Raw genomic sequence first — 25,455 nt, forward strand, 5'->3', positions numbered from 1 at the left:
GCCTGTCTTGTCTTTTTTTCCCCCTCTTTTTCTCCCCTCCTCTCTCTCTCCCTGTTTTCTTTTGTCTTTATACTGTTCCTACTGTAAGTCCCTAAGCAATATCTGACACGAATGCATTTCTGACCCTATCCCGTATATGTATAGTGCAATAAAATATTGTACCTCTAACCCCTCAGTGAAGCATGCAAAGCGCTCCACACACAACTATACACTACCCGTCAGAATTTACACACTCATTCTTTCTTTCTTTTTTATATTCTTTCCCACATTTTAGAGTAATAATAATAAAATCATCAAACCTCTGGAATAACAACTGTAACCATTAATAATAATTTAATATTTCAGCATCTTCAAAGTAGACCCCCTTTTTCCATAGAATTTAGAATTTCCAGAAATGTATTCTTGGCATTTTTTTCAACTGATTTTTTTTTTAACTAATCCCATTGAGATGCTTTTTAAACAGCAATAAAGGAGTTCACACCTATGCTGGACTCTTATTGGCTGCTTTTCTGAATATTTCACTACAAGTCATCCATTTATATAAATAAATATGTAAATAAAAATATTAGTTTTCTAACGCAAGAAATGAATACGTCGGCATGATGATGATATTTTTGCCTACAAGACCGATTTCAAACATTTAATCGCACACCTTCAGATCAAAAGGTTTTGAAGATCATGAGAAACATTTCAGTCGCATGTCCACAAACTTTTGACGGATAGTGTATGTTACAATTATGTCAAGTGTAAGAGGAGATCAGCATGCAGAGCTACAGTTTCAGCAAAACAAGAAGTGCAGTGCGTTACAATAAACATCCAGGACAATGCAGGTCGCACCTAATGCACAAAAGCACAGAGCGAGGTTCATATGAGCCAGATGGAATAATTGTGCTTATACCATGGTCTGTCTGAATACTCGATTCTAATTGGCTGGAAGGTGTGTGTTCAAACCATATAATGCACAGGTAATGTGCTGCCTATTAAGTATTGTAACCATAGTAACACACAGTTGCGTACAGTAGTTAAACTTGCAGCTTCATTATTAGTAGAGACGTGGCACAGGTGGCTGGTTTTCTAAGGAGTCAGACCAGTAAGCGAACGTTTATAGATTCCACCTTCGTAATGACTGCAAAACCAGTTGTAATTTTCCGTGTCTTACTGATGAGCTCCACCTGCTCCCTGTGCCACGCTGCCTTCTGAGGGTTAAACGTTATTTAACAATGTTTAAATGAAGTTTGACTGTTTCTGTGGGTTAATACTGTTCCTGTTCTGCAGTGTAGAACTTCTCCTTTCTCCCCTTCTCATGCAGAACTGCGGTGTGATAAAGTGATGGACACTTTCAGCGGATGTGGACTGTGCCTTCCCAACCTCACCCACCTTTCACCGTGCCACTTTGGAGATCGCCGACCTCCTCTGTGTGTCGAAATTAAGGTAACGACGGAAACCCGAAACTCCTGTAAAAGCTCTGCCGTGACACTGTGCAAGCAGCTGATGTATTTTGTAAGACGCCCTAATCTTTAAGAACGATAAGGTCTGTTTGTAGCAGTACGTGAAAATATAGACTAAGTGGTGCGTTTCCTGTGAGGATTTGTAAAAGAAGGTCAAAGAGCTAAAGTTGCGTAACAGCACTTGGGTGTTTTATGAGCGTTTTTGTTAGAGGTCATGAATGTAATTATTTTTGTTTTTAACTGGGGGGTGTTTTTGAAAAATGTAAAAAAAAAAATTATTATTATTATTTTTTTTTTAGCCAAAATGTGGATTTCTACCCTTTTCAAGACATGTTACCAAGGACTGCAAGCGAAAAGTGTGCCGATTTTGTATGCATCAGCATTTTAAGGTGAGAAAGTATAAAGTAACTGACTTTACAAGCTTTACAAGTTGCCCTGCTTGTAAGGTTCTTTAATTCATTAATTAATTAATTAATTTTGTTTTCTCATTGTGTAGCTTGCCAATGGGAAGTGGAACAGGTTAAGCAGGTACTGTCCCTTGGATCTCTTCTCAGGGTGAGTGCTTATAAAAATATAATGAACTTGAGAAATAAATAAAACCACAGTGGATTTCATTGCTGAAAAGTAGGCCTTGAATAAATTAGAAAAAAGTGTAAACTCTAAGACTACTCCGAAGTTGCCGTATAGGTAGGTGCGAGGTATAAATGTGCTTTTATTTTAACACCCCCTGAGGTGTTGCTGATAAAGTCCACCAACCAAAAATCTCCAGCCACGAGCGCTACTGTGGTCAGATACTGATGCAGGCTAGAGAATGGGCTCTCGTAAAATTTCATGGACCCCTTCAGTACAAATTTTATTAGCCTCATTTGAACTTGTTCAATACTTTGAATATTTATTGGAGCCGTAGATCCCTCACCACCCCTAGAACACATTGTTAAAACAATCATTCAGTTCTAGTCATTATTTATAGACATATTAACTGATCATGTTAGTTTGTGATTTCCACCACTGTATCTCAGACCCCCTCACTATGATTTATGGATCCCCGGACCTCTTACTGCCCCACTTTAAGAACCATGGGGCTAGAGGATTAGTAACATGCTGTTCCAAGAAAGGATGAGGTAAACCGTACACAAGGTAGGCGTGTACTACAGTTGGGCAAAAGTAACCAAAATTCCAAGCAATAGACAATGTGGTGGTAAGGAAATAATGACTCAGTAGTTTACGTTTAGTCATTTAGCAAGCAGTCTTGTACAGAGTGACCTACAGAACATGCAAACAGTTGAAGGCACTGTGATATAAAACCTCTAGTGAACCTGCAAAGATTCAAGGTTAAACCCTAAAATGGTGTGTGTGTGGGGAGATATGCTGCCTGAAGAGAAAGGTATTTAGAAGTTTGAGAAGGAATAATGATCTCAGGCTGTCGGGTGGCTCGGGGGGATGAAGCTAGGACACTGTGGCAACAGAACCCTATGTTGTGAGTATGTTTAGATGTCAGAGTAGGCCCTGATGTGGAAATTATGGTGTGGCTGTGTGTCCATCAAAGGTCAGTGTGGTTTTTAAAATAAGTGTGTGCGCGTCTATAGTTAGATATAGATATCAACCCACCCCCCCCAAGTTGTTTGCAATGGGAGTGTTGCATGTTAAAAAAAAAAAAAAAAAAAAAAAAAAAAAAAAAAAGGCCAACAGCCTGAAAAGGTGCTGAGCATCTATTCTGGCTGCCAAGAGTTGAAAAATGTCTTTGGGTAAAATGTAGTGGTGGTCACGGTCTCTGTGGCGGAGGGGTGCGACAAATAATTCTCCGACCCCCAAATCTCTTGGACCTATGTAGACTAGCCAGTCTGTCCTCTTTCTATGCGCTTCATCCATCCCTTCATCCAAAACAAGGGCTAGAGCAAGTAATTTTTATATTCAGTAATTGCTGATAAAACAAGTCATCTTATTACTTATAGCACTAAAATCGCTGTATGTGTGAACATGACATTAGAGTGATGAAGGTTCGAGCAAGGGTTCTCAGACTTTTCCAGCCCTGGACCCATTTAATTAAATAAATCATGAACCCATAATCCAACTATTCAAACATTAGGCACATTTATTTCAGAGATGTGTGTGTGTGTATGTATGTATGTATGTATGTATGTATGTATGTATGTATGTATGTATGTATGGCTGTTTATAGGTGTTATAGAGATTCCCTTTTTTTTTTTCTTTTTTTAAAACATTTTTATTAAAATATTCATCATTATCCAGTTGATCTGCGGCTCCAGCTCAATGGTAGTCTGAACTCTGTATACAAATGAACAGCAAATTTCATTGCATTAATAGAAATGTTGTTAATGTAACAGCAGGGTTTGTTACTATGAGGTGTGCCTCTGTGTGTGTGTTAGGAAATGTAGACTGCAAACATGGAAAAACAAAGCTTTGTGTGAAATTGATTGATTGCATTTTCATCTCTCGTTTGCACTGGTTTTAAATACACTATGAACGCACCACCATCATCTGACTCATTCGTTTAATTGTGGGCTTTCATTAAGTGATCCATTTCTCCACAAATCATTCAACGAGTGAACTTTAGTCAGGCTTTCTATTATTTGGCCACATCAAATTCACATCACTCTTCCACATCAGATGTTTGTAAAAGGTGTTGTATGGCTTTTAATAATTTACCTCATGACTCATAAGTGAAATGGAAAGATGGACGCCCATCTCTAACTTTCATTAAAGCCTCTCGCAAAAAATATAAATATATGTGAAGTTATTTGTGGAACAGAATCTAAAATACATCTTGGAGAAGCTGCCCGTGGTAATTTGCTTTTCTTTTCTAGGAGCAAACAGCGAATGTATGTTGCAATCATGAACCTATTGGAAGAACCACAAAACAATTTGAAAATATTTAAGGTAAGTTAATGGCTCGTGGATCATGTAATAAGACCTCAGTGTGAAACCCTGAATCTGTAAAATCCATTAAAATAACTTGTATAGAATATTAGAGACTGAGACACCAGTCATCGCTTAAAATACCACTCTGATATGTTCACCCAGGCGTTTTCTCACCAGTACACGCATCCAGACCCTGGTGCAAGTCTCACGTCATCAGTGGTATTTTCCGGTTTTAGGGGGTGGGTGGATTGCAGAAGACGATCTCATAATTTAACAAAAGAGAAATACACCATTATTTGAAACTGCCTGCTTTAGGTAGCAAATTATTCGCAGGGATTGTTCAATTTTGTGCTTTTAAGATTGTTAAAAATGTGACCTTCATAGTTATTAAATAACAGTAATCAATTCCCCCTATCATGATCCGTAAGATAGTCAAGACATTGTGAATGTTCATAGCTGGCTAAATGAAATGAACAGCAAAGAAGGGTGTATTATGGGGCTTCCAGCGGACAGTGTGGGATCTCATGGCAATAATTACACAACATTTTGCTGAAGTTTCTATTGCCCAGGTGACCTGTACTATATCCAGTATGAATATGGCTACCCTTGTTGCTAGTGTCCCAAGAGTAAAAATCTTCTAAAAATAGACCATTGATTGGTCAGATGTCATCCATTTTGGATAAAAAAAAAAAAACCCACAGTAGGTACAATAGCTTTTCTACTGAACAGTTCAGACTTCTCCAGAGGTTGCTTTCAGTAGTGTTTTACTAAGTACATAACTAAGTACTTGTGCTCATCTACAAACCTCCTTATAACCTTCAGAGAACTCCTCCTACTTTTACTACTGTAGTTGATCAGGACAGAGGTGCCAACATTTATGGTATCGCCATAGCATTTATGACTTTTGCAACTTGCTATGATGACATAGGAAGACACCTTTCTGCTTTTTCAGCTAATGCAGCAGTCAGTCGGCCACTTATCACTGACTTTGAATTGTGAATTTATGAGCCTCTGTCTTGAGCCGGCAGAAAAAGAGGAGAGGGCTGTGCCTTTTGGTTGGTGAAAATAATGTAGACGGGCAACTACTTAATAATTAGTAGTATGGTACTGTACTTACCTGGTTAACTTGGCAGTTAGACCTGATGGTGGGTTACTCTACAGTTCTGTGAAAATGTTGCATCGGATTGTGCAGAAATTAGCAAGTGGAATCTGATCTAATTGTATACGCTGAAGTGGTGTTGGACGGCTCGCTGTAGCTGATGAAAAGTACCAGGCTGCTAAAATGGAAAAAGCTGATGGTAAAGACGTTAACATAAAACCCGGGTAAAGACAAGTATGAGGCCTGTTGTAATATGCACTGGCAAGGAAAACCCTAGCGACAGGAATGAGTTGCACACCGTGTTTCGCAGGGACTTGCACACCTTATCAGTTGTAATGAATGGTGGGAAAGTCTCGAAACGTTATCTGGTCCCACAGTTGTACTACTGTGAGACGATTGCCATGACCTGGTTGACTGAAAACACAAACAAGGTCACAAACAGGCTTGACTGGTTTGACACTGCTGGTTTGACATTTGTTAGGAAATAGTGTGACGTGTTTTCTAGAGGTTGCAGTGTCCATTTTAAGAACAGCGTTGTGTGAAATGCTCTAAAACTTTAGTAGTTGAGTCATTTTAGGATTCTGTTTGGGACTTTCAAGAACATGGACACATCTTTTATTTCCTGTTGACTGGTACTGCTTGCTTGTAATGATGCTGTTCCATGCATTTGCATCCAAAAGACCTTGTTCATGGCTAAGTTTCATTCTGGCTTTTGAAACTAGTGAAACTGGAATCCGGTGCAATTAAGGACTTCATTAAAATTCAAATGAGCAGTGGGCCTCTAGGCTACAGACTAAAATAATCACCCATGTGCTGTTTAGATGGTTAGTATCGTCATAGCATTTCTGGTTATAACGCATGGCTGTGCCATGCAAATATTCACTTGTTTGCGTGTGTCTCTGCCCCTGCTGCCAGTGTAAAGGCCACTTTGATTGATGAGCATGTCTGTTTGTGGTGTTGCTATGGTCTAGTGTAAAAATGGACCAGCTCCAAACTGAGCTGTGGTACAGTGTATTTCGGAGATAAAGGCAAGTCACTAGGTGTGTACTGGGGCTGTCAGTACAAATGTAGCTGTTTGAATATTAGAATATTGGTGATATTAAAAAGTATTTCTTCTGTTTTTATGTGCATCTCGGACTAAATTGTTTCAGAAACTAAAACTATCCATGATAAAGGCAGCCTGAGTAAACACAAAATACATTTATTTATTTATTTATTTTTTTATAAATGATATTCATTGAAGCAACAAAAATGTATCCAATACCAATTGGGCCTTTTGTGGGAAAACGTATTTGCCCCCTTAGATACTAATTCCCCAAATTTATGGATGAAGTTGGTTAAAAGGTCTTACCCAGTAACACACTATGCCAAAATTTAATGAAATTCCGGAGATGATGAAGGTGATTGAAATACATCAGTCTGGGAAGGGTTACAAAGCTATTTCAAAGGCTCTGGGACTCCAAAGAACCACAGTGAGTGCCAAATGGAAAAACTTGGCACAGTAGTGAACCTTCCAAGAAGTGGCCGACCTTCCAAAATTCCTCCAAGAGGAATTTAGAAAATCACTGCTAACCCAGAAGAATATTGAGCATCGTCTGAATTTTGCCAAAACACATCTTGATGATCCTCAAACCTTTTGTTCTGTGGACTGTCCACATCAGTCCACAGAGAATGTTCTGTGGACTGATGAGTTGAAAGTGGGACTGTGCGGAAGACAGGGGTCCCGTTACATCTGGCGTAAACAAAACGCAGATTTCCACAAAGCACATCATACCTATGGTCAAGCATGGTGGTGGAAGTGTGATGGTGTGGGGATGCTTTGCTGCTTCAGGGTCTGGACAACTTGCAATAACTGAGGGAAACATGAATTCCTCTCTCTACGAGAAAATCCTAAAGGAGAATGTCCGGTCTTCGGTCCGTAAGTTGAAACTCAAGTGCAACTGGATTATGCAGAAAGACAACGATCAAAAGCATAGGAGTAAGTCCTAGTCCTAGAAGTAAGTGAAAGACTGATCTCCAGTTATCAGAAGTGTTTGCAGTTATTGCTGCTAAAGGTGCCACAACCAGATTCTAAGTTAAAGGGGGCAATTGGTTTAAGGGGCACTTTGCTAAAACCCTGTTAGAGTGATTTTAATGTTTGTGGGTGGTGTGTGTTTTTTTTTTTTTTTTTTTTTTTTTTTTTTTATTTTTTTTTTAAATTATTTATTTTTTATTATTTTTTTTAAATTCAGGGTGGAGAACTGATCTACAGCTGCAAAGACGATGCCAAGCAGCAACCAGACTTAGATGAGCTCGTCCAGCACCTGTGGCCCTACTTCCACCACGGCAACGGTCACCAGTCCAGCACAACTGTTCTCAGTGAGTTCATTCAGCTGATCTGCAGCGCTCTGCTGAGCACCGGAGACTCCAATCGCTCCGGAGAACAGAGGAAGGTGCAGCTCGCTGAAAGCAGAGTGCTCTGTGAAGCCAGTCCACTCCACCGAGATCTGCTACGCAATGGTGAGGATAGCTTCTTACACTTAACTGAAGGAAAACAAAAATCTATTTCATTTGCAGTAGATGACGACTTCACCACAGACGATTTACAGCCGAGAGATTTCTGACCTATTTTTTTTCCCTGCTCTATTGGAGTTGACTGTATCTCGTAGCGGTAACATCTAAGCTACCAAAGCTCACTTAGCTTTACCCCTTTCACTCGCCTTTTAACATGACGTTAAAATTCTTTCACTTTTATACATGTAGCATCTGAAAAACTCTTTCAGCTCTGTCACTGCAGCTGAATTCTTCTGGCAAACTGCCAACAAAATTTGTGACAACAGTTGGGCTTGTTACTGCCTGTAACATACTTTTATACCTCCACGTTAAGAGAACAAATACACTATGGCCAAAAGTCATGGACACCTGACCCCACACACACACACACACACACACACACACTGAGTTCCCCTTCAGCCACAAGAGCATTAGTGAGGTCAGGCATTGGTATAGGGTGAGGAGGCCTGGCTCACAATTGGTGTTTCAATTCATCCCAAAGCTGTTCAGTGGGGTTGAGGTCAGGGCTCTGTGCGGGGGTTCTTCCACACCAACCTTTATGGAGCCCGCTTTGTGCACAGGGGCATTGTCATGCTGGAACAGGTTTGGGCCTCTTGGGCTGCATTTATACTACAGGACTTGCGTCTTCTTTTAAAAGTGACCCATATCCGGTATCTGTATTTACACTAAACACTTCGTGAAACAATCCGAGGTAGAGGTCACCGGAAGCGTAGGCCAAAAAGGATGTAAAAACGGCACAATTTGCAATGGAAGCCGATGAAAATGTAATACAAGCCTTTGCTTTCCGCACCATATTTAAAGGTAAGCAAATCACCGGCCTCTTAGGGTGGGGGCAAAAAAAGGAGAGCCTTTGTTGAATTGTTTTTTGCAGTTGGTGAATTGACGACATTCACCAACGTCGCTTGTTTCAATGACGTATGACTCGCATCGATGGGGGGGATATCCGATCTGTCCGCCTACATGGCAGACGCAAACGCACATATCCAATTCATTTCCACATTTGAATGAGGCCTGAAATGGATCGGACAGTATCGGAATCACGTCAGAACAATAATCATCAATTCCCCCTGCTTACACGTTCATGGGTCATATCCGACATGTGCCACGTGGGAGGATAAAATCGCAATTGGGTCACTTAACCATGTAGTGTAAATGCGGCCTGAGTGCTTGTGTCGGGCAACAGTTTAGAGGAAGAACCACATGTGGGTGTAACGGTCAGGTGTCTGCAAACTTTCGGCCATATACTGTAGCTGTAAAACGGCTCACGTTACGTGTTTTTTCATGTTTGTATGATTCAAAAAAATATTTTTTTTAAATTTGAGATTTTAATAAACCCACAATCCTAAATGGTTGATATACTGCTTGATGGTACACTACATGATGGTAGATGGTTAAATAAGTGCACAGTAAACCTTGTTGTAATCCCACTTTATTAAACCAGACGTGACTCCTGCACTGCTTCTGCACATTGGTGTCATGCTCTGCTGATCGGTCTATTTTTGTAACGTGGCTAGAAGGGGAACCAGCGAGGACGTGTGCCAACTTCTTACGTCTCACATGTTTTTTTGCTGCTTTCCATGAACACGGTCCTGCTAGAAACATGCATGCAATACACCATCACAGAACAGGTGTGTGTGTGTGTGTAAACAAAAGCATTGTAGAAGCTCCACTCTGTCACTACTGCACGCTTTTCTAGCACTGTTCAGAAGTTAGACTACTGCCGTGGAGAAACCGTGGTCAGTGTGCGACGTGGCACAACTACACTGTTTCGATCAGGCTTAAGTTATGACGTTTTGTAGCGTTTAATCGTGATTTTAATTCTAACTAGGGTTGTATATTTCTTGAAGCTACCATTTAAATGACCACTACTGATCACAAAGTAGCATTGATGCTATTCCTTTCTCATTCACACTCCCAAAAAAAAACCAAACAACAAAAAAAGCACACAAAGAAGACCTTTCACACACGCGTGATATTCTGGTGCTAGCCCGGCTGTCACCATACACTCACACTCGTGAGGAGAGAGCGCAGTTCATTTGACCTGTTGATTGTGATCTAAAAAAAAAAAAATGAAAGTGAAGCATTTGTGTGGTTCAGTACCAACGTGAATAGTAGGGTCTGTGTAGCGTGGTGAGAGATGATGTTCCCAACAGTGAACAAACTACAGCGGTCTCAAATCACACGCACACTATTCTGGATAGCTGTTGACTCTTATAATTAAACACATTTCCCTGTCACAGTTGGTGTTTTGGGGGGGTGGGCTCGTAGTCTTCAAACGTACTGAAAATGTCTTTGTACTAATCATCTGAGCATTTTTATTTTGAGACGCAGCATTTTGAAGTTTTAAAGAGAAGTGAACGGCTTGTCTGTGTTAATGTTTTCGTGCTGCCACACGCACAGTTTTGCCATAACGTTAGTAAACATTTTACAGGTCGACATGGAAACCTGACAGATAAGGATGTTTTGGTTCGTGCATGCCATCCAGTGACTTACTGTAATCCTGTGAGGATGTGAACAAGTATAAACCAGGCCAGAAATAGCAGCGTTACGCCATTATACCAAAACTGAAATTGAACCCTAAAAGGAGGAGGCATGCATGAAATCAAACAATCTGACTGTTAAATATACATTTTATAAACTGAATAAGTAATGCATTGTACGAAATGATCTATAAATAAATAATACTACAAAAACCAAACGAGAAAACCCCACAGTCTGCTTGGAGCCAGCATGAGTTTAGTTTTTTTTTTTTCTTTTTTCACCTATGTTAAATAAAGGTTCCACTCTGACTTTACAAGCTCTATAGCGTATCTGTCTAGCTGTTGCTTCTTTGAGCAGTAGGTTTTATAACACCATATGAGCGAGTGAACTGGCACGTCTGCACGTGTGAGGTCTGTTACGTCGGTATTTAACACACGGCTACGTACGTTTTCTGTTCGGTCACCAAGAAGAGAACTTTGGACACTCTCTTGTGTTTTTATTATGGAGCCCAGGTCATCTTTTCGTTGTATTTGCAGGCGGTCCCGGTCTTCCCAAAGACTGCGTCCTTGCCAAAATCCTCCAAACCCAGATGATGGACAACCTTGACATTGAAGGCCTTTACCCACTGTACAAGAGAGTGGAGCAATATCTGGAGGAGTTTCCTAAAGAGAGGTGATTTTATTTATATATTTTTATTTATTTATTTATTTTAAAACCTTAACTCCACTAGACTGTAATGGGCTTTTGTAAGCACTAGATGGAGTAAACGCACAAGATGAGCTATGAACTTTTAGTTCTAATGTGTAATGAGTTCTGAGTACCACTAGGTGGCGTCCGTATGTAGCGTGATTTTTTTTAAATTTTTTTTTTAAATGTATTTTTTAAATTCCTATTTTCAGATTTATCATTTAAAGCAATTTCTTTAAACAAATAAATAAACTGTAACCTAAACATTAGTAAAAGTAATACTCTGAATCTGATGCACCAGTACACTGATGATATTCTCTGGGGTTCAGGAACAGATTACAGATGGACGGTCCTTACGATGCGGGTTTCCTGGAGAAGGTGAAAACGTGTCCTGCTGAAGATGACCGCTCTATAGAATACGCAGTCGGAAAGGTAACGCCGTGAATCGTTTCTTGCTCTAAGTGTTTTTGAAGGTAATTTAAGAACATGTACTGACTCCAGCTTCTGAAATAATCTAGGTTCTTCAGTACAGAGTAGCAATGACCGCTAAGGATTGCTCCATCATGATCACATTTGCACCTTGTGGGGAAGATGAAAAGTGAGTATCATTCGCTGTGTGTGTGTGTGTGTGTGTGTGTGTGTGTGTGTGTGTGTGTGTGTGTGTGTGTGTGAGATTTTAAACGTGTGGCAGCCTGGGAAAACTCTTCACATGGCCATGTTGATATCTATATATTTCTTCATGCATGCATTTCAAAGTTGGGGTTTTTTATTTATTTTATTTATTTCAAAGTCTGCTTAGACTTAAGAGTGAAAAAAGAGAAAATTGGACTCAAAGATTTCACCCCATCGTCGTCTCTTCACTCGATCTCTGTACACGTTGTTGTCTTTTTTTGACCGCTTCCTAGAGTTCAGACATGGTGACATCTAACAGGTCTTTTGCAGACCGTCTACAGTGACTGGAAAACAGCTGGTGCTGTTTACCACCTTCTCAAATATGACTAGCTGTTTTTCTACCATAATGTGTTGCTCAGCGACGGAAACATGACCTAATTTAATCACATTAATCCATTCACCAGAAACTTCCCCTCTGCTCCTGGCGTTATCACGAAGAGCAACACTTCTAATAATTCATCTTCTAACACATATTTTTCTCAGTCTGAACGCTTTGTTCTGCTGTTGTGTTGCTTAGTGACGGACTTGCACACGATGATTTAAAGGTGTGCGCGCTCTGTATTGTTATAGTTCTTGCTAATTTAAACCAACAGTAAATTCCACCAGGTTGGCAGGCATTCATTTAGGAAAAAAAAAGGATGATGTATAAAATTTTCTTATTTCACATCAACGCAATGATGGCATATTTGAAATACAAACATCTATTAAAACTAACAGGCAGACGAAGTGAGATCTTAAGTTATGATCTCTGGTAGGGCCGGGTGATGTATCGATTATAATATCGATATCGTGATTATGCAATACACGTTTGAGACGTCGTTGGTATGGTTATGTATAAAAAAAATTGTTTTTAAATTTAATAATTAAATTTAATGGTACTGAATAGATGCTGTTAATTTTATGCGATTTAAAAAATTATTTCTCTGTAGGCATTAACGAGACGTATCGTCAAACTCTTAACGGGTTTGTTTATTTTACTACTGTTTTGCAGACAGTTTATTAGCTAAATTATATAACGTGATGCGCATCGTATTAATGTGCTCAAGCATCGCGATATGATATTTTTGTCCTATGGCCCAGCCCTAATCTTTGGAAACAATAATAAAAATTTTGCTCTCTCTCTCTCTCTAAATATAAAATTAGTTGTCATGGTGAACAAAATTGCACCAAATTGTAAGTAAATGGAAATCCACACTTCTTGTGATGAAGACAGGCAGCACTGTGTAAAGAGCCAGGAGCCAGTAGGCTGTGCTGTAGTCCTCCTGTATAACAAGGAAACGCAGCAGGAGTGTAGAGCCTGTGTGCGGGTCTGAAACGGACCGGAACGATTTAAGGCGAGAACTGAATGTTCTGAATAAGAAAGTAAGCCGTTTCTCTCGCTCTCTCACACATTTATATATATTTATATTCGCTCCTAGATGAGAGGCTGCTCTGTGTTTACGGAGAGAAATGTACGTTACACTGATGAGAGGAGTCGGGTTACTCGGAGTGAACATTGGTAAAAGGGTTGATGAGTAACTTGTGCTCGGTGTTTCTAGCCGTTTTATGCAGTAAAAGTGTGTGCAGACATTATCAGACCCCGCTGATGTGGTTTCATGCTCGGTTCCTCTCTTTCAACAATGACTCACACAGAAGCTAGCCTAATTAAGAACTCCTTCTCGTAAAAGAATCTCAGTGCGCTAAAGTGGAGCGAGCGAGTCAGGGACCTGAGCGATGTCTGTCTATAAAATGCTTTATTGAAATCAAGACTGATGCACGACTGACCCTCGTATATGATGTGTATGTTTCTCTGTGCAGATGAAGTCAAGGTGGGTGTGACTTGTTGTTCTGACTGTTCTTTAAAAACTCTGCTTTGTTCTTGCAGACTACAGCCACATTTAGAAATCCAGCCGACAAAATCTCGTTTCGCGTCCTCTGTCTCCATCCTGGATTTGGACCCCAAACCGTACGAGAGCATCCCGCACCAGCATAAACTCGACACCAAAATCGTCAACTATTACCTGATGAGCAAACATGCCACACAGGAGCTGCCTCCCTCCAGCCTTTACACCGAGCGGCAGGACTGCACGCTGCTCTTCCACCCTGTATGAACCTCGCTTCCCTCACGTCCCTGCTGCTTCACACGCAAACGGGCACAAGGCAAAAACTGATCATGGAATGCACCATCTATGTGTAGTATTCGGTCACTCGCCACCCCAAACCCACCCCAAAAAAAAAAAACAGTTTAAAAAAAAAAAAAAAAATAAATTAAGATGCGTGCCATGTTTTTGTAATGTGGGAAGTGACTGAACTCTTCAGGGAATGAAAAGAACAGAGAGGAAGGGCATGTTGGGTGGTCATGTGACCCACAAGAGCATTCTAGTGCCAAAAGTGGCTTTCTTCACTTGTTTCTGCTCGGTGTGGAGTGATGGTGTCTGTGTGTGGAGACTAAAGTGATAGTTAATTAACATAAAGATGGATACTTGATGTTAAATGAGACTACTACTCCATAACGTTTAGGTCTGTGACCACTGACATTTAATAAGGATTTACAATATGGCTAGACAACTGAATGAATGCTGAAGCATTTAGCTCAACGCCATCACTTTTCGTACGTTCAGTAAGTACTGTACCATGGTTAGTATTTATGTTGAGTAATCACGCTTCTCAAGTCACCTTTGATGGGGCGCTTTTTTTTTTTTTCTTCTTCTTCTCCCCTTTGCTCCATGTTTAACAGAAATGCACATTGCATGCTGATGACGGTGTTTAATCACTGCAGATGTTTGCTGCTTAATTTGTTCCTAATCCGTTATGCTATTATTTAAGTCCCCCCCCCCCTCACTTTTTTTGGCCTAATCTCAATCTACCTTAAGTGTAGCACATGTGCAATTACCACAAAAAAATCTCTGGTCAATTGCACGCTACAGACATGGTGGCTGTAGAACAGGGCAGGCGGGGGTTATTCTTTTACGTGCTGGAGAGATGCTGTTTTGGAGAACACCGAAGTGAGCTGGGCTCGTGTTCGGCCCTGAACCGGACTAAGCGGTGGTTAATATAGGTTTTATGTGCGGACCAAAGGCATCCAACACACAAGTTTGCACAGGAATATAATGAGCCAAGCTGGCACTTTCCATAACTGAGTGACCTAAAGAAATTTGTTACATCTTTAATGGCTTGTTCTTTATAATAAAGCAGTTTAACGAGTTGCCCGTGGCTCAGTACATACGTCTGGCCCGTTTCATTACAGCAGAAAGCACAGCGTTAACGATGGCCAAATCTTTTACAGCGACAAATGTAAACTTTCCAAACGTCAGTTCTGGTGTGTGACCACTCTAACTCAACACTATACGTCACATTCGAGGATCTGCACCTGTGCGTATAGTCGAGGGTCGCACCAGCTGATAAATGACGAATGCATGTCTGTGTTCATCTACAGACTCGTAGTGCGTCGATGCTTTGGTCAGTGCCGTGTTTTTTTTTTTATTAAAAAAAAAAAGAAAATTACTTTCTAGCTCTGATGTGGTCTAGCGATTGCTGTGCCTAATGCTATTTTAAACCACTAAAGTTTTGTTTCTCTTATGTAGTTGAACAACCGAATGATTTCATGACTTGGCTTTTTTTTTTAAACTGCATGTTTGCGCACAAGATGGTTCTCGAGGCCTTAATCTACAGTTCAGAGGATTTTCTTGGACAACCTTTAATATTGGCTAAACTCTTTTACTGTTCCTCCTAATGCACCTCTGTAAGTGTTTGTACTTTGCTGCAGATTTTTAGTTCAGTAGTCATATTACATGAGCGTGGAAAAAAGAAAAACAGAACATTTTTGTAGTTTAAAGTGAAACCAGATGTCAATGTTACTCTAAAGCAAGAGATACAAATTTATTTGTGCAAAACCAGACATTTGTGGCTTTTTTTTTTTTTTTTTTTTATTTAAAAAAAAAAAAAATTATTTTTTTTATAAAAACAATTTGATGTACGTTGCCAGTCAAAAGTTTGGACACGTGGAGTTTGTCTTTATTACAGTTTAATCACGAACACAGGAAAAAAGGTAAGTTAAGGAAAAATATGAAACCAATGTTCCACTAAAGACCTAAATCTTCAGTGTGTCTAATAAATAGAGGAGCGTCTGTAAGGTTAATTAGCAAAGTGTATCTAGATGTAGAAAACGCTCTATCGCGAGTGTGCTAGTATTTTAATAAAGGAAAATAAATAAATAAATAAATTAAGAAGACAAATGTCATTCTGCTACAGCGTAAGTAGAGTGAGCAAGATCTTGGCCTGTTAATTTTTCCCAAGTTAACTGTTAATTCTCTCAATCCAAGTTCATTTTTACAGTAACTGAAATCTACCAAAGCATTGATTTAATTAGGGGGTGAAAACTTTTGATTGGCAATGTGTCTGTGTGTGTGGCTAAGGCTGAATCTGACGTCTGTGACATGGTTAACTTGCAGGGAGCAAAACGTTGACTGACTCACTACAACAAACTAAAGGCTGTGTACTTTGCTAAACTGAAACCCAGGTTGTTCTTAATCCTCAAGAAAATCACGATCACTGTGATGCAGATAAAGTAAGGACTAAACTATTCGCTATTACAAAAGACAAAAGTGGATTTTGCGGTCACATTTTTTCTATTTAAATTATTTATTTTTCTAGCTCTTGTCTAATGATGTATATTTACATATGCTGTGTGCACTCGTGTACATGTGGTGACAGAATGTGTACAGATGGCATTAATAGATTTCTTAATGGGTGATACAGTGGTGTTTATACTTAATAAAATTATAAAGAAAGTATACGTGTGCCTGGAGAATTGTGTTGCCTGATTTGTTCAAAAGCATACAGACTGTATTAAACTTTCGATCGTAGCTTCCACTCCAAACGCCGTCAGAAGACTCTGAAAGCAGCCCGGCGCCGACTCCACCACGCTTTCCGTATCCAGTTTTTGAGCTGTTAAAAAACAGCAGGTGTCATCACTGAGGACTCGTACTTTTTTAAAAAAAAAATGGAATAACGGTAACAATATTCCATCAAGATGATCTGTCCTACAGCATAGATAATAACATCTACCACTACACAAGTACTGCGGTGCTTGGAAGTCATGAAAATAAGTACAAGTTTTACATAATTATCTTGACCACTCTTCTATGCAATGTTCTTTTAGTTGCATACTGTTTGGGGGGGGGGGGGGGTTCTTTCTTTTTTTTCCCCTCACATGTTCTGCCTGGTTCAAATACCCCCTGCAACATTTCAATGGGATTCAAATCTGGGCTTTGACTTGCTGCCCATCTGCAGTTTTCTAAAAGATCACGTGGACAAGCCAGAAGGCTGTTGGAAAAATGTTTAGTGGACGGATGAGACCAGAATAGAACTTTTAGTTTAAATGAGAAGCGTTATGTTTGGTGAAAGGAAAACACTGCGTTATACCATAAGAACCTTATCCCATTTATGAAACGTGGTGCTGGTAGTATCATGGTTTGGGCCTGTTCTGCTGCATCTGGGCCAGGACGACTTGCCATCATTGATGGAACAATAAATTCTGAATTATAACCAGCGAATTCTAAAGGAAAATGTCAGACCATCTGTCCGTGATCTGAATGTCAAGAGAAAGTGGGTCATGCAGCAAGACAACGACCCTAATCACTCAAATCGTTCTACCAAAGAACAGTTAAACAAAAATAAAGGTAATGTTCTGGAATGGCCAAGTCAAAGTCCTGACCTTAATCCAGTAGAAATGTTGTGGAAGGACCTGAAGCAAGCAGTTCATGTGAGGAAACCAACCAACATCCCAGAGTTGAAACTGTTCTGTACTGAGGAACGGGATAAAAGCTGCACACTGAAACCTTCACTTGCCTGGTGAGTTAACTAATGGATTTATCATTTGTCCATTCCTGAACTGTGTGTTCAAGCTTAAAAGTATAACTTGCAAGATGTTCTCATGGTTATTATTTTTTGTACACTTCAGTAGGAAACACACTTGTCTGGGTTTGTCAGTACTCGTATTTGAAGTGCTGCGCCACCCCAGCATTACAGTGAGACAAGCATCATCGAACTGGTCCTCTTAAAGGATTTGTAATCTGTTGAATGTTTTATGTCTCAGTAAATAGTATCCTCACCTTGCTCAGGCATTTTCATCAGTAGGTCAATCTTCGGCTTGACCGTTCCTTCTTTACTGACGGTGATGTTCCAGAAAATGCTCATCGTACACCTGAAGTAAAGAAATACCTGCTTTTATGACTCCATGCAGACACAAAATGTCTCAGAGCAAGATCAAGCCAAATGGGTTACTTCCTTAAGTGTTGTAACAGGTTTTTTTGTTGTGTTACACTAAACCTTACACGATTGCCCATCATTGGTTATGATCTTGTATTCTACATGTTTACCTGTAGGAGCCCTCAATTTACTTTAACGGGAAAGGTGTGGGACTCTATTAATTGGTTAAAGTTGCAGATCTGTCAATCAAGTCTGACCAAAACAACGAGTCTTAAAGGACCTCTGTCCATATGTTGCATTCTGAATGTGACAGATTTTACCTCAGGGGTGCAAATGCTCCCTTTCGAGGCACCGTGCTCCAGAATAGAACACAGTGGTGCGCTGGAGGATCGTTTGAACTCTCTACTGTAACTATTTGACGTGTGTTATTGCGTCATGTATGAGACGTGTAGATCTGGGTACGCAGTGATACAGGTAACCAACACTAGTTGAACATAGTGACACGATGAGACAATGCTAACAAGGAATAAAAACACTGCATTCTGAATTGCTAAAAGGTAAAAAAAACAAACAAACAAAAACAAACCTTACCCAGGAAGTTGTGGACTCTGGATCACCATGATCTCAGATCTGCAGCCCTCAGGAAGTTGAACCACATCTGGGTATTTCTCCTGCCAAACAAGTAAGACCCAAGTTCAGGAGCATTTATTGCTGACGAATCAGATGATACACAATACATTACTCAGTAACTACGCTTTTTCAAGCACCTCAGCCAAAACAGTTCGGTACATTGGTATAATTACCTCGGCGCTCGATGTCCTTTTATGTTGCTTGTGAAATTCCACAATTTGCCAGACAAACACCATGTTCTAAAGAAAACACAGCAACCCTACCCAGGATAAACCAGCTACTGAAGGTAAATGAATTAATGAGCAAAGCCCGATTTACACTAGACTGGGTAAATGCATTTCACAGTGTCCAATACACTCCCATGTTAATCAACATGACCTTTTATAACCTGTGGGCTTCATTTCTGACCCACATGAACATAAAAACCTCCTGCTTCCACAACTTGTTGGGTCCCACAGGTCCCCAAACCCAATGCACACCTTTGGTTGCAAGTCACATCAATCCATTTATAGTCAGCTTTAGTGTGATATTTTGTGACTGTGTACAGCCATGAGAAGAAACTAACCGCTACATTTGGATGACAAATGAAAGGTACAATGGTGGCTCTGTTATGCTGTAGGAGGCATTTTACTGGCAGGGTTTGTTTACGTTTGTCTCCTTAGAGGGAAACGCAAATGCAAGTCAATACAAAGTTCTTCTGACTGATCGCCTTTTATCTCAGAATGAAATGTTTCTATCCTGATGGGAGTGTTCACGTCCAGGATGACTCCGCCCCATCCACTGAATGGGTTAATGGAGATGAAAATGAGATCAATCACATGCAATAACCTGCACACTCTCCACATTTCACCCCGACCTATGGGAGATGTGTTCGTGCTCTGAGGGAATATCTTTTGGAAGATTTGGAGAATCAGTGTCAAGGCACACTAAATATTCTGTTTGGTGACCCAACACCTTACTAAAGCACGTTATGTTGGGGTTTCCTTTAATCGGTCACTCATCTCTACTCACTAATATATTTGAAGAATGATTTACTATAGATACGCCAATCTTTTTTCCATATGATTAAAAGGTATCTCTTACTAGCCCGTTTAAACATACATATTATTTAAAACGTTTTGATTTAAGTGATGTTTGCCTTTTAGAACACTTTTATCCTGCGTTAATGTGATATCTAGAAGAGAACATTCCCATTAAGGACTCGAACTGTAATAAATATCTATGATGATATCACTAACCATGATTTTCCATGTAACATTTACGGTTTACTACTGTGCACTCATAATCCAAGAGAAATGTAATAGTTTAGTGATGCAGGTTTAAGTACTATTTTACTGAGCCCAAAAAAGAGAAACCATACAAGAGAAAGCTTTACTACGGCAAACTATATAGTACTAGCTTTTCTTTTTGCCTAAAAAGCTCCTGTAGTTCATACATAAGAAGTCACTTCATTAAATTTCATTAGTCACTTCATTTTTTACACTAAATTTAGCTTTAAATATATATTTGAAAAAATTATAACCACACTGCTACAAACAGTAATCAATCAAATCCCATCGAGGCCGATTTCACCCCTTAAGGACCATGTGGGTGTTCTGTGTTTTGTATTCAAAACCAGAGCTCAAAACCAGACAAAACATCCAATAACCACATAAAAAACAATGTCTTTCCATTCTCTAGTTATTATGTAAAGCCCACCACAGATAATCTATTCCCCAGTTTTCCTGTGCAGACATTCAGTCTTAAAAATAAATAAATAATAATTCCAAGAGTTTCTCCGACAGAAGAAAAAAAACAAAACAACAAAAAAAAAGAAACACTCAATGAAGGTCAGTCCTGTCTGCACTGGAGCTAGAGGTGCACATTTCCTCTCTGGATGAGAACCAGGCTGTATTTCTCTTACACAGTAAGGCTGTTCGATTCGTCCAATCTCTTATTTTTATATATAATAAAATTCACACATGCTCAGTTTTGCTTTGTCAAGGACTTATCATTAAGGCTTTTCCTTATGGCTGGAAACTGAATATTAGAATGATTTTGATTAAACGACAACCACCCAGCTGGACATGTTACCAAGAAATATGTCGAATGTTAGATGAATCCAATTCAAATTTCCGTCTCCTCTCATCTGGCAAATAAAATAACCCGATTTAGAATTCTGAACGTCTGTGTAAAATTTGCTGGAGATTGTAGAAACGGCCGATGGTTCCAAACATAACCAGTGTTGATTGTGCTGTAAACGCCGTATACAGTACACAGAGAATAACCTAAATATGAACCAAATTCCTAACTGCAATTATCTCCCAACCGTTAAAACTAAAACAGTCCATCAGTAAGATCCCACTGCACTAATCATGCTACTGGCCTGAGCTCATGCTTTCAGAAGCTTCTCACTTAATCCACTAATACAGGGATCCCTACAAAACCTGGACATTATTCACTAATCCCGGGAATAGACGCCTCGTCCCCTCAGGAGATTCGTGCCAACAGTTATTAAGGTGTCAGAAAGGTATGAACAGTCTGTAACACAATACAGTATGGCTCTTACTGTTTATCTCTTACTTTGCCTGCAGTCACTTTATTACTCAAAAATAGCTTTGCTCTAGAGGTCTTAAGGGGTTTCAGTGATGCTCCAGACACATGCTTCAAACTACATATTTAAGCTACTCATTTTTAAATGAATGATTTTGACAAATAGGAATGGCCTGCAGTTACACATCTAAGGTCACAGTGGAAGTGTATTAGCATTTGCATTACTTGTACTCAACTGTTACAATCTTGCCTTTAAATCATGGGAGGCGGGGCCTAAGGGATAGACAGTTTCTAGTGTTTACAGTATAGAGTGACAACCTAAAGGAAAAACCAACATAACGTGACTTAGGCGGTTTCACGCTGGGCATGTTTGCTGCAATCCGAGTGCGATTGTTCCTGGTGCCCCTGGGCAGCGCTGGTCTGGTTTCAGACTCACTTAATTCTATCGAACCCTGGTGCATTTGCGTTCATCTTCCATCATCACAAACATGCATGGAGAACACAACGAGACTCACTATATTAAAAAAAAACAACAACAAAAAACAATTATTTTGATGCTATTTTTCAAGTGCAGCAGTGGACGACTTCCGTGTCGCACAAAATCCACTCATCGTACACGTGTTGTAGAAACTAATGATGACGTCATCGGTTAAAACGCATTCGCAGGTTACTTTACTTCCTGAAGGAGTGCAGAACCGAGTACGAGACGTATTCACGTTCACGGGAATCGCAGCTCAGTTCCAGTGCAACCGAACTCAGACCACCTCCTACATGACAGCTTCCAGATGACCAATTTTTCATTCAAACTGTTTCAGACTAAACTGTTAGTGTGAAAGCTCCTTAGTAAGGTGCTGGACCACCCTGAGCCACCAGAACAACTTCAGTGCGCATTGGAATGGATTCTATAAATCTCTAAAACTGTACTGGGAGGATGAACACCGTTCTTCCAAAAGATATTTCCTTGGTTGGCGGTGAAGAGTGACGTCAGACACATCACACCAAAATCTCCAATAGATGTTCGATTACGTTGCGATCTGGTAACTGTAAAGGCTATAGTATAACACTGACTTCATTTTCCTACAGCACACCATTCAGTGAGCCTTCATGCCCTGTGGAAGGAGGGTAGGGTCATCTTGGAAGAGACCACGCCCATCAGGATAGAAATGTTTTAGTACAGGTAATCAGTAAGAAGAAATTTGGACCCAAATAATGCCATGAAAACATCCAGCACGGCATAACACGGCTTTTCATTTCCCTTAATCTGTCGCCTGTCTGCAGCTACTCATTACACATTCCAGAATACAGCTACAACGTGATGCTTTGTCAGCCTTATAGCTCCAGTGAAAATCTTGGAAAAAAACAAACGTCAGACACCAAACATGCCTTCCTTGATCGGCTAATAATTTGTGGGAAGGAGAGAATGGTGGGAATCTTATTTTTCATGAAACTACCAGAAGCTTTAAATGGAAGATGCCCTAAGGTACCCTGCTCAAGTGAAGGCAAGAAATACAGCTCCCTTATTGAAAGCGCTGACGCCAGACATGCCACAACAGAGTACCTCACTTTTCTGGCGTGATGTGAATTCTTCCATATAAAAAAAAATAAAATAAAAAATCCATACGAGACTACACCAGCGGTACCACAGTGGAAAAAGACATCTTACATTTTATGCAAGAGACATATCATGATGACATAATCATAGTTTCTGATGCATAGTTTCTGACCAGCGTTTGGGGTTTTATTCCCTCAGAAAACTCTTAGCTTTATGAGGTTTGTGGTTGTATACAGACCATGGTAATAATCTTTTGGAGGACAGATTCAGGAACAATAAAATACTGAACGGAAAAAGAAAACGTTGTTCCATGTTTCGTGTACTGTTTTTTTTAAAGGCAAACCCTTATAAGTAATAGCAGAGTGGAAGACTCCTACGTGCAAAAGTTTAAAAAAACAAAACAATACTAATGCACAATTATATCATGTATTTAAATGAAAGTTACATGGGCATGCAGTCTGAAAAATGATTATTAATGATTTATTATTGGGTATCGACTGGATACCATACTCATTTACTCATACTTGTAAAAGATGCCCCGATACTGACAACCAACACGACAGATACTATGTGATGTAAGGTTAGCGTACGCTGTTGCACAAAATAACGTTGATCCGGATGCATTTCATGATTAATGATGTCTATCGAAGCAAAGCAGAATGCAAACTGTCCACTGAACATATCAAGAGGAGGAACTACAGCAATGTCCTACAACACAAGTAACCTGATAACCATCTTATCCCTAAAACTCAGCACGAGAAGTTTACAACTAACACCAAACAGCAGCTGTGATGCAGGCTCGGTGAGGAAAAAATGTTTACAGGCAATGCTAGATGAGTGCAAATAACACCTCCTACCAGGATTCGTTCTTGACAATCAGCTACTATCAGTCATTGACTTAGGATTGAATGAAGACAATGAAACTTACAGTTGTACAGTTGCATTTTTCCCCAAGGTGAACCAAAATTCAAGAATTTCCTTCCAAGATTTTCTTATCATATTTATCTTAACCTGCTCTTTTCCTCTGCAGCCATCCAATGTAGCTAGCTAATGTACTTCATTAAAATCAATTCACTAACATTATAATGTACAAGCCTGTGTGGACAGATACATATGCACTTTACACTATGTAAACCAGGGACCTCATTAAATTCAATTTTATTTTCTTTCTTTTTCTTGTGTATGCGAGCCAAGCATAGACTTCATCATTAAAAAAACAAACAAACATTGAAATCACAAAACTACACTTTTTTATATGCTATGCTCTTTATTTAAAACCCTAAGCACAGCACAATGTTGGTTTACACCAACTTGGGGAAACAAAAACAACAACAACAAAAAAAATATATATACACCAGTTATTGACTGTCCCACTGACTTTTGCCACGTTTTTAGGTGAACAGTTTTGTAATTACAGCTAGTAGACAGCTACAGGAAAAGCAGGCTTAATAATAATAATAATAATAATAATAATAATAATAATAATCATCTCAGGAGCAAGGTTGCCTGCTTGCCTGGCATGCCCTCTTCATGACAGTCTGGCAAAAAGTTTTCAGTCATAAGTAAACAGTAGGCTTGGATTGGCTTGGCTGAGAAGGGGCGTGGCTCTCAGTGGAGGATTTGGTAGCTCTCGAACCAAGCCCATTAGTTATTAAACATTAAATAGTTAATATCTTGCAAAACAAAGAAACAAAAACACAGGACAGTTCAACTGATCTATTCATATTGATAATTGAATACCGGAGTTGTCAAAACAGATTACAACTGAAGTGTGCTGTTGCTCTTTCTGATGCCAATAGCTCTTATGAGAATGCAGCTGAGACATGAGCGGTATTGATATTGGTATCAGCAACTACCAAAAAACATATCATACTCGGTCTGAAAATAAATTACACAAACAAACAGGTATCGATGCACCTCTATTTTTCTTTTCAGCTCTTATATCATAGCTTTAAAACAAAAATGACTAAGTAAACGGTACCTTCTCTGTACTGTAAAGATAACCCCTTTCCTTGAAATCACCACAATACTGAATTTCAACAGAAGTTACATGGTGGGGATGTTTCGCTTACATTACCTGTATGCCCTACCTAGCACTGCTTCTCCTGAAAATGCTTTTACATGTGTTTGGTATTTGGTGTGGCCAAAGTACCTGGAATGACGCGTCTTATTCAGTTCTCTCTTACTGTACAAAACCAGAAGCTGTGCATACCTATTAGATGAGTCATAGGACGGGTTGACATCTGAATGTAAACAGCACACTTCATTCCCCCTACATCAAATTATATAGTTTAACCCAGAGGTGGCTATTGGTCCTAAAAGATAAAGATAAGCTTAGCTGAAAGACTCTTTGGCCTGAATGGCAAGTGTTAATTCTGGAAGAAACCAGGCACCCGGCCAATTCTATCCCTGTGGTGAAGCACAGTGGTGGCAACATCATGCTGTGTTGTTTTTGTTTTTTTTAACAGCAGCAGGCACCAGGAGGCATGTCCTGATGAACAGATCACATTCCTGAGAAAACACAAGAGCAGTCAAGACCTCTGACTAAGGCAAAGATGACTTTCCAATGGGACAATGACCCAAAACAACCCAGAGACTTTGGGACAAGTCTGTGAATGTCCCTGTATGGGCCAGGAAGTGTCCAGACATGAACTCAATCTCTGGAAAGACCTAAAAATAGCCCTTCCATGATGGTCCTCTTTCCACATGACAGACTTGCAGAGGTTCTGCGG

At 39.7% G+C, this 25,455-nt stretch overlaps 2 protein-coding genes across 3 annotated transcripts in view; one reads left to right on the forward strand and one right to left on the reverse strand.

Annotated features, from left to right (window-relative positions):
• Positions 1-15,725, forward strand: part of ippk (inositol 1,3,4,5,6-pentakisphosphate 2-kinase) — a 20,761-nt gene extending 5,036 nt beyond the window's left edge. The window contains exons 5-13 of the mRNA XM_017450164.2: positions 1,310-1,431; positions 1,748-1,837; positions 1,945-2,003; positions 4,274-4,346; positions 7,659-7,926; positions 10,998-11,133; positions 11,478-11,580; positions 11,667-11,746; positions 13,685-15,725. Coding sequence (XP_017305653.1) covers positions 1,310-1,431; positions 1,748-1,837; positions 1,945-2,003; positions 4,274-4,346; positions 7,659-7,926; positions 10,998-11,133; positions 11,478-11,580; positions 11,667-11,746; positions 13,685-13,910 — 1,157 coding nt within the window. The 3' untranslated portion in view covers positions 13,911-15,725. The remainder of the gene's footprint in view (positions 1-1,309; positions 1,432-1,747; positions 1,838-1,944; positions 2,004-4,273; positions 4,347-7,658; positions 7,927-10,997; positions 11,134-11,477; positions 11,581-11,666; positions 11,747-13,684) is intronic.
• An 8-nt stretch (positions 15,726-15,733) lies between these two features.
• Positions 15,734-25,455, reverse strand: part of cenpp (centromere protein P) — an 86,905-nt gene continuing 77,183 nt past the window's right edge. For both annotated transcript variants that reach the window (XM_017450169.3, XM_017450168.3), the window contains exons 7-9: positions 18,601-18,680; positions 17,913-18,004; positions 15,734-16,746 (exon numbers count right to left, since the gene is read on the reverse strand). In XM_017450169.3, coding sequence (XP_017305658.1) covers positions 16,628-16,746; positions 17,913-18,004; positions 18,601-18,680 — 291 coding nt within the window. In that variant the 3' untranslated portion in view covers positions 15,734-16,627. The remainder of the gene's footprint in view (positions 16,747-17,912; positions 18,005-18,600; positions 18,681-25,455) is intronic.

Source organism: Ictalurus punctatus, chromosome 21, assembly GCF_001660625.3.
Source record: "Ictalurus punctatus breed USDA103 chromosome 21, Coco_2.0, whole genome shotgun sequence".
Taxonomy (NCBI): domain Eukaryota; kingdom Metazoa; phylum Chordata; class Actinopteri; order Siluriformes; family Ictaluridae; genus Ictalurus; species Ictalurus punctatus.